The 14,808-nt window shown below is 36.6% G+C and overlaps 1 protein-coding gene across 1 annotated transcript in view; it reads left to right on the forward strand.

The window, feature by feature from the left end:
- Positions 1-1,402: 1,402 nt before the first annotated feature.
- atp6v1ba (ATPase, H+ transporting, lysosomal, V1 subunit B, member a) overlaps positions 1,403-14,808 on the forward strand; it is a 28,819-nt gene continuing 15,413 nt past the window's right edge. Inside the window, exons 1-5 of the mRNA XM_052145338.1 lie at positions 1,403-1,618; positions 12,505-12,560; positions 13,018-13,116; positions 14,238-14,331; positions 14,463-14,540. Of these exons, the coding sequence (XP_052001298.1) occupies positions 1,510-1,618; positions 12,505-12,560; positions 13,018-13,116; positions 14,238-14,331; positions 14,463-14,540 (436 nt within the window). The 5' untranslated portion in view covers positions 1,403-1,509. The remainder of the gene's footprint in view (positions 1,619-12,504; positions 12,561-13,017; positions 13,117-14,237; positions 14,332-14,462; positions 14,541-14,808) is intronic.

Consider the following 14,808-nt stretch of genomic DNA (forward strand, 5'->3'; position numbering starts at 1 on the left):
GTAGTACTTATAAGATTTTATTACATGACCTCAGCAAAAAAAGACTTACACAGCTGTGAGGTAAGTATTAAATTCATAATTTCGAGGTCCGGCCCACCGCCTGTAAACTGAATATCTTTGAGTTGTGGACAAAACGAGACATTTGAGGACGTCATCCTCCTGGGCTTTTGGGAAACACTGATCCACATTGTTCTGACATATTATAGACCAAACAACTAATTGATTAATCGAGAAAATACTCAACAGATTAATCGACTATGAAAATTATCCCAAATCCCTAATCATTATGTACAAGTTGCATTGGAAGCCCTGGATATAAGCCTCCCTCTCTATCTCTCTAAAATATTTTTGTTCTCTCTGTTTTGTCATTTAGTAAACTTTATAGATTTCAACCATATTATTCCTTCTTGGGTCTCTTTAACAAGAACTTAGATTAATGTATGAATTGAATAGTGATTGTGTGACCTATGATGAGGGAACAACCAGTGATACCCTTGGTAGTACCATCAAATGATAGCCTATAGCGATGTCATCAGCATACACATACACCGCAGTGGCCCACCTTACCGGGTGACCACATCGTGGTCCACCAGAATTTATAGTTTACCCACCTCTTTTTTTACCACTACACCTCTGATTACATCATCATGGCAGCAAGTTGTAAAATTGGCTATAACTTTTTTAAAAAAATCCCAGACAGTAAGCGATTTTATTACACAAAAATCATGTAAACACATATATTGTATATGTCTTGTTTGGCTGTACTTTCAAAATAGTGAGTATTTAAATGTTTACATACGGAATATTGGCCCCATTTACTTCCATTGTAAGTGCCTCACTTTAACCCAGATTTCTGCTTTTTTAAGTCAAAATATTTTTTGTGGTAATGAATATTATGTCACAAGTGTTTTTGATTGAGCATGACTTAAATTGAACCTGGAATGCTCCTTTAATTGTCAACAAGTCATGTCGTGTGTCCCATCAGTCTGTGTGTTCCTTGTATAACATGTACAGAAAATTCTTCAAGAATTCAAGGCAATGCGTAAAAAAAAAGACCAAAAAAAGACATTAGTACAAAGATCAGACATTTACATAAAATTAGAAGCCAGAGTATTTCTCACATTGAACTGAAAATATGTAAATGAATGATAATACCAATTAAATTTTAAGAACATTTCAAAGCAATTTCAATTGAAACATTTAGAACATTTTTTAAAGTTGTGCCTTCAAAACTTAATTAACCTGCTCTGCTGTTTCATAAAGAAAACTCTTCACCACAGTAAAATAATTAACTTACCTTGACACTTCTCTTTATCACGCACGCCACCCTACACCACACAGACGCGCGCACGCACGCACGCACGTGGGTACGCGAACGTCCATTCCCGTGAGCGTGCACGACTACTACGTCCTGACCGCGGTGTCATATGACTCCGTCTCTTCATCCGCTTCAGTGCACATCTGTTTACACACAGACGATTTAATTAGTTACGAGCAAAAATAATAACAATGTCTACATTAATAGCGAATCGGCCCGTGGACCTAAACGGCCCTGAAGCAGCGGCACGGCAACACGCGCAAGCAGTGGTCAGAAACTACATTTCCCAGCCCAGACTGAGTGAGTGTCATTGACCTTTCATTCATACAGCTAACAGCAGCCAAATTTGTCATTTATGTGGTATTTTATACCATGCACTGCGATTCAATCTGCATTTACTGTTCATTCAGAGATTAAATAACGACAGGGCAGGTCTGAAATACGGCTAGTCTTGTTAAACGACACATTTGGCTGAATGTAGCATAGCTTTCCAGTTTATAGTAGCCACCATAAGCCGAGATTTATAGGAAATAAATCAATGCTTTAGCTTGTGTGCAGGTAATTTCTGGAAAGGTCATTGTGTAAATTTAAAAAGGAGAAATGGTTTGAAGAAGTTTATTTTAAGTAGAAAACTGAAAAGTTCTCAAGTAAACATGCTAGCTAGCATTGCTAAATCTAGTTATTTTGAAGGCTGGCGGATTAATGTGACCAGATCATTTCAAAATCTCTTTGAAAATTATTTTGGTTATACACTGCACGATTTAGGCGATTAATAGGCACCAACATCAAGTTTGTGTATGAGTGTTTTAAGTCTCTGTCCATTGAGAATTAATTTAACTTTATTTAGACGATTAGCTGTATTGCAACTGACAGTCCTTACATTAAATATAGAGTTTAGGTCTTTATTTAGTGATTTGAATGCATGTTTTTAGATTTGGTCTTCGATTCACACGCATCGGTTATTTTTTTTTACACGCATCGGTTATTAAATAGCAAGAGACAGATGAAGTGACGATCCCTCTCATGTGATATGATCACGTGACAGCCAGCTGAGCTGGTGAATAATGTGCATGAGGAACCTTATACTTCACACAAATCATGTGATTTCTTTAATATTTTTTTTTTAACCAGGAAAAAGTGACATATCTGTAACCAGAGTACCCATATCTTCTATTCTAATGCCCTCATTACTAAATTGAAGTCATATATTATTTGACTGTTTTCATATTTCATGAAAACAATCATGAAAATGCTGTAATAAGAGTTTTATTCTCAGAGTAGTGTTTTCCAGAATGATTCCATTTGAAGGTTAGACAGTATTTGTATCCAAGAGTTGAAAACAGAATTGAAACAGTCCTGACTATATTAGATCAATGTTATGCTGAATACATGCGCTGCTTGCGGCTTACAGAATGGCCATTTCTAATATTAGTATATTCAGAGAAAATTGATTCGCTGCGTACAATTACATTTAATATGATTATGGCTTTGCCCCTCGCAGCCTGTGTCACTATGCAGATGTATATGAACTGTTAATCATAAAAAGGGTAAATCATTGCAGCCTTTTACAATTTTAGTTTAGTAGCACAATCTGCTGTGTTAAAGGAATATTTTGGGTTCAATACAAGTTAAGCTCAATTGACAGCATTTGTGGCATAATGTTGATTATCACAAATTTCCTTTAAAGAAAAAGCTCAAATCTAGGTTCTGTCACGTCATTCTTGTGTTTTAACTTTTAAGACTCTTGATTTGAATTTTGCAAGAGACTCTTAGTTTGGAGTTTTGTGTCATTCTCTGTTATGTATGTAAGTGCCTCACTGGTACCCAGATTTTTCTGTTAATCCAATATTATGCCAACAAATGCTTTCGGTTGAGCTTAACTTGTATTGAACCCTGAATATTCCTTTAAAGACATCCATTCAGCCATCACTTCAGACTTTAAAACTTGCTTGGATACAAAAATGGCTTATTTATGCTGGTTTCTACAGTATTTCTTCAGCTTGTATTGATTGTAGAGAAAAGATTACATTTTCAACAAAGAAATCCCAGTAAAATGCAATGATTGACAAAGAGGAAACAGGCCCTGGATACATTGCTGATTCAAACATGATTTTGCAACACAATTGCAAAATTGTGTGTTTTTCTGTATTATTTAAGTGGTTTCACTTACCCAGTGGTTCTAGATTTAAAAGAGCTAATTTGTGGATGATTCTTTTGCACATGTGTACATTTTATTTATGGGGGAAGTATAGGTGCTCTATGATCCAAACGTTCCACAAGAGAACCATTATGATCACCCAAAGTTTTTCCTCTTAACTTTTATGTGCATGTGTGTGTTTTTTTGTTTTGTCTTGTTTTTTTTTAAAACCTATAACAAGGGTTTTTAACGGGGGCGTTCAAAGGATGCCAGGGGGCGCTGAAAGCTCATTAGTGTGGGGGGTGGGGGTCTACAAAAGGAGGGTGTTTATTTATAATAATAATCAAATTTTCAGGTTCCTCTTTGCATTAAATATTTTATCTAGACTTTGAGTATATCAGTTGGTTCTCAATTATACTGGCTGGTACGCATTTGTACCGCAGTTCTTCTTATTTTTAAGTCGAGAGATGCATCTGAAGTATCTAGTTTAGCAGCGTCAAATACACAGGCGGAGGCACAACCTCTGCTAACGCACCTGTATGTATAGCTCTCTATCTGCTTTATATAGGCCCTAGATATAGCCCTCTATCTGCTTTATATAGGCCCCAGATATAGCCCTCTATCTGCTTGAATGCAAGGTTTGATCTCACATTCATGATGCATAAGCCTGCTGAATTCTTTAACAAAACTTAAAAGTTATGCAATTCATTGAAGTTGCATTGAGCAAATTAAGCAAATAACACACACATTGAGTTTTCTCTTCTTTTTTTTTTTCTGGTAACCACTGACCTATAAGATATTCCGTCTTCTCCATCATCTTTCTGTGAATTTGTATTCTGCATTCAATCAGCTGAAACATCAAACCACGACTCTCGGCCATAATGTGTTTCCGGCATCTCTTCAATAGCATAATTTGACTCTTGTGTGATGTTTCAGCACTTGAGTAGTTAATTTTGTTTACCCATTTAATGGAGAACCTGCTCAAATTACCACTCATCTGACATCTTTCTCTCACCTTTTTTTCTGCATGTGTATTATTGTTGTTATTCATTGTAAATCTCATTAATTTAGTCCTCAAAACATACTGTCCCACTGAGAAGGCCAGGGAGCTTGTTTCTTTTTTTCTCTGAAGATGTCAAAGGAAAGATCAGGCTAAAAGCCTCTTAGCAAACCAGTAAGAAAATAAATGACTTAATGTAAGAATTGAAGGCTGCCCTACTAAAAAGCCAAAGAAGCTGCATGCATAAAGACCCCCGATCTGAACACTCAGCTCTACCCCCCACCTCTAATGTAGGCATGCCAGATAGCAGCACCATTTTGTGCCTCATCACTGGCAGAGTGCATGCTGATAGTGGGCTGTGAGTGAAGGCAATGAAGACTGATGGGAAGGCAAACAGACAGATCTGTACCAATGAATCCCTATGCCATCATAGTTGAGAGGCCATGTCTTTCAACGCAGTTCTGATTGGTCCTATATGTTCTCAAAAACACTGTGAAAAGATATTTGTGCCTGGTGTTTAAAACTTTTAATTCTCAAATTAAAAAAAGAAACTGTTCTATTAAAGCCATTCAAAGCACAGTAAAGAATTCAAGCTGCTGAAAGAATTTCTGCATTTTTCACATTTTTCAAACTAAATGTTTGGTATGTAGAAAAAATGCCATTCAATTCCATTGTTATTTTTTTCACCAATTTCTTTCTGTTTGGCCCTCTCAAAATTTCCAACAATTTATAGTTTGCTGGTCTAAGTAATATGTTGGCACATTGTGCCCAGTCAAATTTCGAAGATGCATAAAGAAACAAACAAAGTAAACATACAGTGTATGTCATCTTTTCTGTGGAAGCAGAGGACTTTTTGTCTTAATCATGTCATTTTAACAAAAGCAATTAACCCAGACTGTCTATTCCTTTTGTTTTAATGCTGAATAGACTTTAAAATGTGCTGAAAAGACATTCAGCACAGTAATGGTATTTCTGTGAAGAAACAATTGCCCATAATGACATGGTTATAAACAAATCTTTCAGATGTCACAGCCCTCCTTTATTTTAACTACTGTTTCCTGTTGCTAATCCTTTTGTCCTCCTGTAATTAATCAGTTGTCATGACAGTGAAAGAGAAAGCCCTTGGTGGGCGTTCAACTTCATCTTGCCATCAAAGAAAAGGAAATGAAAGAGGAGTATAGAACAGTCGACTTTCAAAAATAGTATCCAAGTATATGAAATGATGTGCTGAAATCCTTGCCCATTTTACAAACCACATATAAGACACAATATCAGCTTTCTGGCATTTGAATCTATGGTTTGATACACAATTTAAATGTGTATAGTATACTTGCATAGCTAGCCGTTTTTACGTCATAGTTTTCACATCAAGTTTCCTAAATTGATAATAATTTAAATATATCAGTATGCATTTTGCCTTCATACAAAAATATTACTTTGCCCATTTTATTGCGTGTGTTACATACTATAACTGTACCTTGTTTGTACATCTATGCATGGTGTTGAATGCCCTATTAGCCAGTGAAATTCCGTTTAAAGTTTTATTGGATTATGCGTGAAAATATTCATTGAGATACGAGAAAGTTGCAAGGGTTAAAATATTTATGCCCATTTTTTTATGCCCCCCAACTTCTAAGTGTTAAGGTAACTTAAATGTGCCATCCACCTTAACTCAAATAAATGGGATATGATAAACTGCATAAACTTGGCTTGTCAGAGGCTCGCTTTCGGACCTTTGTTATAGATCTGTTGCTAGGCAGCCTATGGGTGAAAATGCGCCTATCCCTGCAAACCACTCTAAAACTGTTGCAGTAACATTATGGCTGTTTCGATCTATTGTAACTGCACCACTTTGCCACCTCTCCTCAAGAGGCATCGGGGTTAACCAGCTGTCACAGTTTAGCTGTCTCCTCTTGAGTCTGCATCCCACCAGGAAACGCACACAGATTACAGCTCTTCCCACCAAACCCCCCCCCATACACATACTCACGCGCAGTCGTCTGATTACACACGACCCAATCAGTGCTTGCATGTGGAGAGTCCTCCGTTGCAGTCTCTGCTTCTACCTGTGGGGTTAAAAGCATTCCTATTTGATGGGGGTGTCATCACTGTTGTCTTTGTTAGGACAGATGAACAGCCACAATTGTGTGTGCACGGTTGCGAGTGTCTCTGTCTTTATCAGATTGTCCGTGGTCTTGCTTTGATATTTTTTTATTTTTTAGCTGTCATTGTTTTTTTTTTTGCGGTAGCTTTAGAACTTTATGATGGCTTTCAAATTTTTTATTTTGCCGTTTAACTCTGTCATGTTATTCCAAACATTGTAGCTTCAGACAAACTGACTCTGAAATAGCTCTTGAAAATGACATTACCTTTTCATTAACAGAACATTACCTGACCTGTGTGTAAACATTCAATGCAAACTTTGTGATTTAATATTTTTTGAGTATTATGTCAAGTATTAATGTTTTTTCAAAGGTTTTCATTTAATTGAATATCCAAAAGAATGTTCCGTATGCAATACTAGTTATGCTCAATCAACAGCCTTTGTAGCTCTAAAAATTACCACAAAAAATAATTTAGACTTTTCTTTTTTTTTTAAAAGCTATAACATCGCACTTACAATAAGAGTGAATAGGGCCAATCTAAATTGTTAAAATACATACTGTTTCGGAAGTATATCCACAATATGTAAACATTATACATGATTTTATTGTGTTCAAATTGCTTACTGGGATAACAGGGTTTAGTGGCGATACAACATCATGACAGTAAAGTTGTAATATTGGATAAAACTTTACACACAATAAGGTAAGTGATTTTATCATACTCAAATTCATGTTTATATGTATCCTTGATATTGCCACAAGATTCCCATGAAGCCTTGTGTTCAATGTGGGTGGAAATTCCAATTAAGGGCAAACAAATGTTATGTTTTACTCTAGCACAACATTGAAAATAGCAGAAATTGGGAACAAATGAAAACAGAATCAAAAGCGAGGCAATAGTGCCTTAAGGCCCGGGTATATAATGTATATACAGTATAATGTTTTGTATATTGCTTTATATTTAAATGTGTAATGTAGATTTTGCTCAATTTATTTTGATACATAGTCCACTTTTAAATCTAACAACTGCGCTTTTGAGTCTGTTGCACATTGTGCTGTCAGTGCCATAATTGGATTCCCTCTGTTAGCATTGAAGACCAAGAGAATACCATCAAGGTCCCCTGTGAGCTCTGATTCACTGTCTTTCATATGTCTGTCTATTGGTCATCCAGCGTTTCCGAAATGCAATTTATTTTGTTCTACTTTGAATTTTAACACTTGTTTAGTCTTCTGCATTTCTGAATGGGCGTAAATCTGAATTTAGAATGTAGTTGCTATTACATGTCTTTACAGAAACCATTATTATTTTCATAAAAATATTTGTCTTATTTTCCCAGAAATGTGCTAATGTGTGTTTAATCAAAAGCACAAAATGTACATTTTATCCTATGCCATTCATGTTTACGCATAAAGAAAGGTCTTTTACATTGTTCGTACTTGCGGAAGAGCTTCATAATTTGTTTTTTTTTGGGGGGGGGGGTGGCCTTGGCCTTGGCCTTGGCCTTGGCCTTGGCCTTGGCCAGTCATTCAGTTAATTCTTTCAGCCATAAAGCATTTGCTCACTTATATGCCTGAAGCAGTCTATTTATTATTACTACAAAAATTACTGGTGTCATATCTAACCATAGTCATTTCAGAGTCTCAGAATTTTGTATACAAATTGTTAAATTGTACAAGTCAAGTGATTTGATACTCTTGCCACCTTGTGCCGTAGCAACAAAATCCACTTCCAATAAGTAATTTTTACTGTTTTTGTACATGTTGTCCTCATAAACGCTTGAATGAAAATCGTTTTCTTGCAATGTCTCAATGAAAAAATAGTTTCAGAAATGTGTCCAGCCTTGGGTGAGTAAGTCTACACTTTAAAACATGCTTTTATTGTTGATAACTATTCCAGCTGAAATGAGATTTCATTTCTCGTACTTATGGGGTTATGGATTGTCTTTGGATGGCAGTAAACTCTCCCCATCAATGGGTTTCTGTATTATTCCACTGCTTTTGGATTCTGGAGTCTGGTCACTCATTTTTAGTTATGGTTTATGGTAAGTTATCCAATGTTTCTGACTTATTATCAAATAAGTTAAATGAGAACATTGTGGGAAATGAGTAGCGGGTGTCATGGCTCAATTGTGTGAGTCTTGTTTGTCTTTTTGATGACTGTTGAATTTGTGTCCATCTGATCCCAAACATGGGGCAATTAGCACTCTTTTAAAGTGTCTTATGGGAAACCACTGTGTGCATGCTCGCTAAAATAAAAAAGAAACACAGAGAGCATGTACGTGAATGAGAGAGGCCTGGCACCTTTGCCTGCACCTTTGCCTGCACTTTTGTATCGTTAATTCAGTTTCACTGCGCAATGCAACTGGCAAGCCCAAAAAACGCCTGTCCCACAGTTTCCCCCTCCCTGTTAGCGCTTCTCTTTCACAGCTGAAATGGAAATGTGTTGGAATGCTCCATGCCTCCTTTCACCACCACTTGAATGGGCCCTTTAGTATTTCACACCAAGGTGTCCTTCAGGGCGTGGGGTCAGGCTACCAAAACAGCTTCTACCGCCGGATTAGAACCAATTAACATCTCAGCACACAATGGGGCCTGGCAGCTCCACAGGCTTCGTGTTGACCCGCGCCGGTGTTGCATGCCTAGCACTCGGATCGGTGCACTCAAACTCAAGTGTCCCAAGAGGGGTGGGGAAAGTTTTTCAAGCCTAATGGAAAATGTTGCTACTTCACGCCATGTGAATGTATAGCCATTTTTTAATCTTTATTTTACAAGGCCTCTTATGAAGCACTGAGTCCTCTGTGTGTTGAGTTGAAGTGGGCCACCATCTTCATCACAGTGCTGGAAGGTGATTGGCTCACGGTTCGGGAGGGTTATTTCATCGCCCCATTTTTCTTTCTTGTTTTTAGTATTTCTTTTAGCTTCTTTATGATCAGACTTCTCTACGTCACAGAGCCTGGAGGTGATTGGCTCATGGTTCGGCAGGGTTATTTCATCGTCCCATTTCTTTTCTCTCTCAGTTTTTTATTATTTTATCTTATTTATGATCAGATTTTTCTACATGAAGTATTTTTGCAGTTTGCAGAACTCATGATTTTTATTAATTCCAGTGCATTTGGATACAATGGAACGAAAATGTACCTTCGGCATTTGAGTAAAAATTGCCGTCAGGTCTTGCGTCCTGTTTTGGTTGAGCAGATTAGCACCTGCGCACTTTCATTTAGCATTCGTCTAGTGTTTTGCACAAAATCGGAGCATGTCACGAGCATTGTTTGAGTAAAGATTTCAACTCCTCGCTGTTTTCCATTAGCGTTGCATTTGCAGACTTTTAAGGGGTTGTTGTACAATTATATGGCTGCAATTTTCCAGCCTCGTAATTATGATCACCTCTCAGTAAATAGAAATATGTATCTCTTTTGAAACATATGGGCAATTTGTAGGGTAAGTGTAGCTATTAAATCCATTTTATAAGCACCTCCCTGTGAAGCACATACTGCAATTTTTCTGGGTAGAGGCAAAAAGGACAGAGGCAAGGAAAACCCATAATGTCTTGGAAAAATTATGGAATTTCGAGAAAGCGAGCATTTTAGTGTGTATGCGCATTTGTAGAAAGCATATGTTTTTGTGTGTTTTGAGAGAAGGAAATATTCAGTGTTTGGTGATTTGACTACTTTTTTTTCTTTCACAGTAATAACTGCAATTATGAGACTAATCATTTATTTAGGGAAGACATGTTGCACAGAGAATCACAATAATGGTAGCTATGGCTGAATTCATTCACCTTTGCCTATAATACAAGCCAAGTGAATTTCTCATTTTTTTTTCTTTTTTAAGTCCTACAAGAGAAAATATAATCTTCTAAGATTTCTTTTTGCAATGTTTATAATGCCAGTAAAATGCCACTGGTGGTTTACCAGCCATTTTTCTTAGCTTTTTGAAAAATAATATATAATGGGGAAATTAAGCACTTTTTTTTTTTTTTTTTGTATGTTGCAAGGTGTTAACATTTAGTAATATGAATGTTTGTTTGAATTCTGCCATATCAATTAAATTGATATGTTGTTATTTTACTTTAAACTTTGATGGCCCACATTTGCAGGGCAGTAGCTATGACACTGGTTGGTCTTGTTTAGTCCACTGGGCAGTATGAATTAATTGCTATTAGTTAATGGTATACACATTTATCTCCATTCATTGATGGAGCCACAGGGCAGCCGGTGAGGGGAAAGTGCAGCTACTATGATACTTGTAAGCTCAATAATAGACTGTCACAAGACGTTTAAATCAGTTTTTACACAATATTTATTCATTTATGAGAGCAGGGGGGCTTTACAAAACTTTTACAAATTTATTCCAGCACAGTTCCTCTGTTCCTGAACTTTTTTTAAAATTACAAAACACACAAAACAAATAAAAAAATAAATAGAAAATGAAAAAAAATCTGAACAGATTAAATAAAGAATGGAATAATGTTACGCTTTTTTTTTTTTTTTTGGAACCCATCCTTTTCGTGTGTGTGTGTGTGTGATGGCAATAGTACATTGACAAACGATTGTGCAGTCTGAAGCCTAATTAGTGGCATAGTGTCTGCTCCCCGTGGGGCTGGGCGTTAGGACAAGTCCATTCTCATTTCCTACTGCCTTTGATATCAGACCACAGTCTGACGACGCACACAAAACCGACACTGAGGCGTGATGGACGACCCAGAACAGACAAAGCTGACTCTTCTCCCTTTAGCAAGCACTAGACACTTGCTCCATCTTTCTCACACACACACACACACACACACACACATATATATATTTTTACACACAGTGAAACAAAGTGAAAGGACACACACCGAATTGGCTCCCGTGACAGGATGGATAATGTTTTCCCTTCTAAATTAAAAGGCTAAAGTATGAGACCACATCCTCTGGTCCTAATGATGGCCCACCCTGAGCGTGCACCTCATTAATAAAAATTGTGTTTAAAATTGGAACTGACACAAAAATGATAAGGTTTTGTTTTGCTCAAAGCTCTTTTACTTTGTCCAGAAATGTCATAGCCCTGAAGATTAGCAGCACTTTTTTTTTGTTTTTTTTGTTTTTTTAATCTGCATCACAGATCTGTGCACTGTGGTGCAATACCTCTGCACTACACATCTAACAGTATTTTTTTTTTTTATATCTTTCCGTTCTTATATTTAGGGTGTCTGAGCAAATGACTCGTAACAAAAAAATAAAAATAGCTGGATTATAGTTAGAATGTCCAAGCGTGATTCACTTGTTACATGCTCTCCGGTCAAGATAAAAGAAGTGGTGTCCCAAAGGTACATCTGTGTCCCACTCAAATTTCTGCCACCCTTGCAGAATAACCCATCTGCCTGGTCTGTTATCAGACTTTTTGGGGACCTGGATCTTAAATTACCATAGTCTGAGCAGAGTAATTGTCACTCAAAGAACATAGACCGTTCCATCAGCAAAGTGAAGATGCCTTCTATCGTTGTGACATCTGCCGAAAGAGCGTCTCAAATGCACCAACCATGTTCCTCTAGCCGTGACATTTGTACATGGAAATTTATGAAAGCCATTTAGAATACTCTGGTAAAGGTCACTGTGTACAATTAGATGCACAGGTGTCAAGAGAAAGAGTCCTCATTTCCATGCAATTGTGGGCTTTTGTGGTAAATTTCATGCACTTTATTGGTCGTGGCTAGTGCATGCAGTGAGTGTACAGCGCACTCGTGCCTGTCAAGAAGACACGCAGCAACCTAGAATCAATAAGTATTCCATATATCTGTTTAGTAATAGCAAGTTTATTATTCAGAGCCATTTTAAAATGTTTAAACAGAAAATGTAATGTGTATAATTTACTAATATTATATAAATATAGATGAAGCTTCTTTTGCTGGCAAAAACCCAGCACCGTTTCTGTAAAAGGTGTAACATGCTTTTGTCCTCCTCAGCCTACTCCACTGTGTCAGGTGTAAATGGACCGCTGGTCATCCTGGACCATGTCAAAGTAAGTATTTTTTTTTTTGTCACCTGAATTTTTTCAGACTAAAAGAGGATGTGATAATATTTTAAAATTTTTTTTTTTTTTTTTCTTTCTTAAATTGTATTAAATTTTCTCTGGTAACAGAAAAGCAAAGAAACATTAGTTTTGGTTTAGATTTTTGTTGTTTTATTGTTAGCACTGTCCTGTTGACTCACCATTGGTCAAATACTTACCGTAGTCATGAGATTAAAACAGGAAATAGTTATGAATGTTAAACATTTGGGTTTGTTTCTGGAGAAACAAATGGGCTTTTCTCCAATGCAGCAATACAATTAGTGGTATTCTGTACAGAAATACTCAAGTTAAAAACATTTTTATTTCTTTCGAAAAACATTTAAACTAGATTTTAGATTGTATTTAGTAATTTCTGTTTTTGTGGGGCCATATATTGTTTTCAATCTTTCTCCTCCTCCTTTTATAGTTTCCACGTTATGCAGAGATTGTTCACCTAACTTTACCTGATGGGACCAAGAGGAGTGGTCAGGTACTGGAAGTGATTGGCACCAAGGCTGTCGTTCAGGTAAGTGACATACAGGTTTTCATTCTAAAGTTAAAAAAAATTATCAGAATTTGTTGTGTGAAAATTAAATTGTCAAATTATTCTAAACTTTTGGAATTCTGCCGTAATACAAAAATGTGTACTTATTAGGGCTTTTTCACGCTTGAAATTGTTAACCCAGGGTCATGCTTAACCCTGGATTAACTTAATCCTGGGTATTCATGTTCTGAGGTTTCACACTGTGCATCCGTAAACTCAGGGTTGACGTTCATATTTACGATGTGTGAATAACAGTGCGTGAATATTAAATTAGGTAAGTACTGAGGCATTATATGATTGGATGTTGCTTAACTTTCCGTAAATTTCTAACACCACATCTTTTCACACGGTATACATTTGGCACAGCAATGTAGTGCAAACCCTGCTCCGGTGCTAACCCCCTTTCAAAATTACAAGTGTAAAACGTTGATTAACCCGGGTTTGAAAGCTGGGTTTAAAAAGACAAAAACCCGGGGGTAGCCGCAGTGGGAAAAGCTCTATTGCATCGCAGGTTCAAGGAAATAGTTCACCCAAAAATTACAATTCTCTCATTTACTCCCTTATATGCCATCCTGGATGTGTAAGACTTTCTTTGTTCTGCTGAACAAAAACAAAGATTTTTAGAAGAATTTTAGAATTTCAGCTCTGAAGGTCCATATAATGCAAGTGAATGGTAACCAGACCATTCAAGCTCCCAAAATTACATAAATGCAGCATAAAAGTAATTCATTTGTCAATCTCTTTGGGTGAGAAACAGAATGTGAAAGTGTAGGTGGAGATTTATAGTAAAAAAAGGCCTTAAATATTGATCTGTTTCTCAACCTCACCTATTATATTGCTTTTGAAGACATAGATTTAACCATTGGAGTCTCTCAAATTATTTTTATGCTGCATTTATGTGATTTTTGGAGCTTGAAAGGTCACCATTCACTTGTATTTTATGGACCAACTGAACTGAAATATTCTAAAAATATTTGTGTTCCTCAGAAAAAAGGAAGTCATAAACATCTGGGATGGCATTAGAGTGAGTACTGATGACTATCCCTTTAAAAGCGTATTAAAAATCCACACTGCTGAAAATATTTCCATTTTATGTCCATCAGGTATTTGAAGGAACCTCCGGTATCGACGCAAAGAAGACAGCATGTGAGTTTACTGGGGACATTTTGCGCACACCGGTGTCTGAAGACATGCTTGGTAAGCATATAACAGATAAATGTGCACACATAAATTATTTAATGATCCGATGATGTTATTCATCGATGCATGTTTTTTTTTTTTTTAGCTTTTTCTTCTGACTAACCAGTACTGATTTCATTTTATTTTAGGACGTGTCTTCAATGGATCAGGTAAACCAATTGACCGGGGTCCTACTGTTATGGCTGAGGACTACTTGGACATCATGGGTAAGAGACTAGTTTTATAATATGTTTTACAACATTTACACAACAAAAGTTATTTAACAATCTTCTTCTGGTGTAACCTGGGAAAAAGTGCCTTATTCAAAGGCTCACAGGTGACAAAACTGATGTCAATAACTAGATGTTGGGTCAAATATATGGGATCAAACAGTTTTTAGCAGTAAATCCATGCCAATTAGGCTACCATCAGCCATGTTAAATATGTTATTTCTCTCTATGCATTTTTGCAGCTTGCTCTCCGTTTGTTTGCAGT

The sequence above is a fragment of the Xyrauchen texanus genome, chromosome 16 (genome assembly GCF_025860055.1).
Source record: "Xyrauchen texanus isolate HMW12.3.18 chromosome 16, RBS_HiC_50CHRs, whole genome shotgun sequence".
NCBI lineage: Eukaryota > Metazoa > Chordata > Actinopteri > Cypriniformes > Catostomidae > Xyrauchen > Xyrauchen texanus.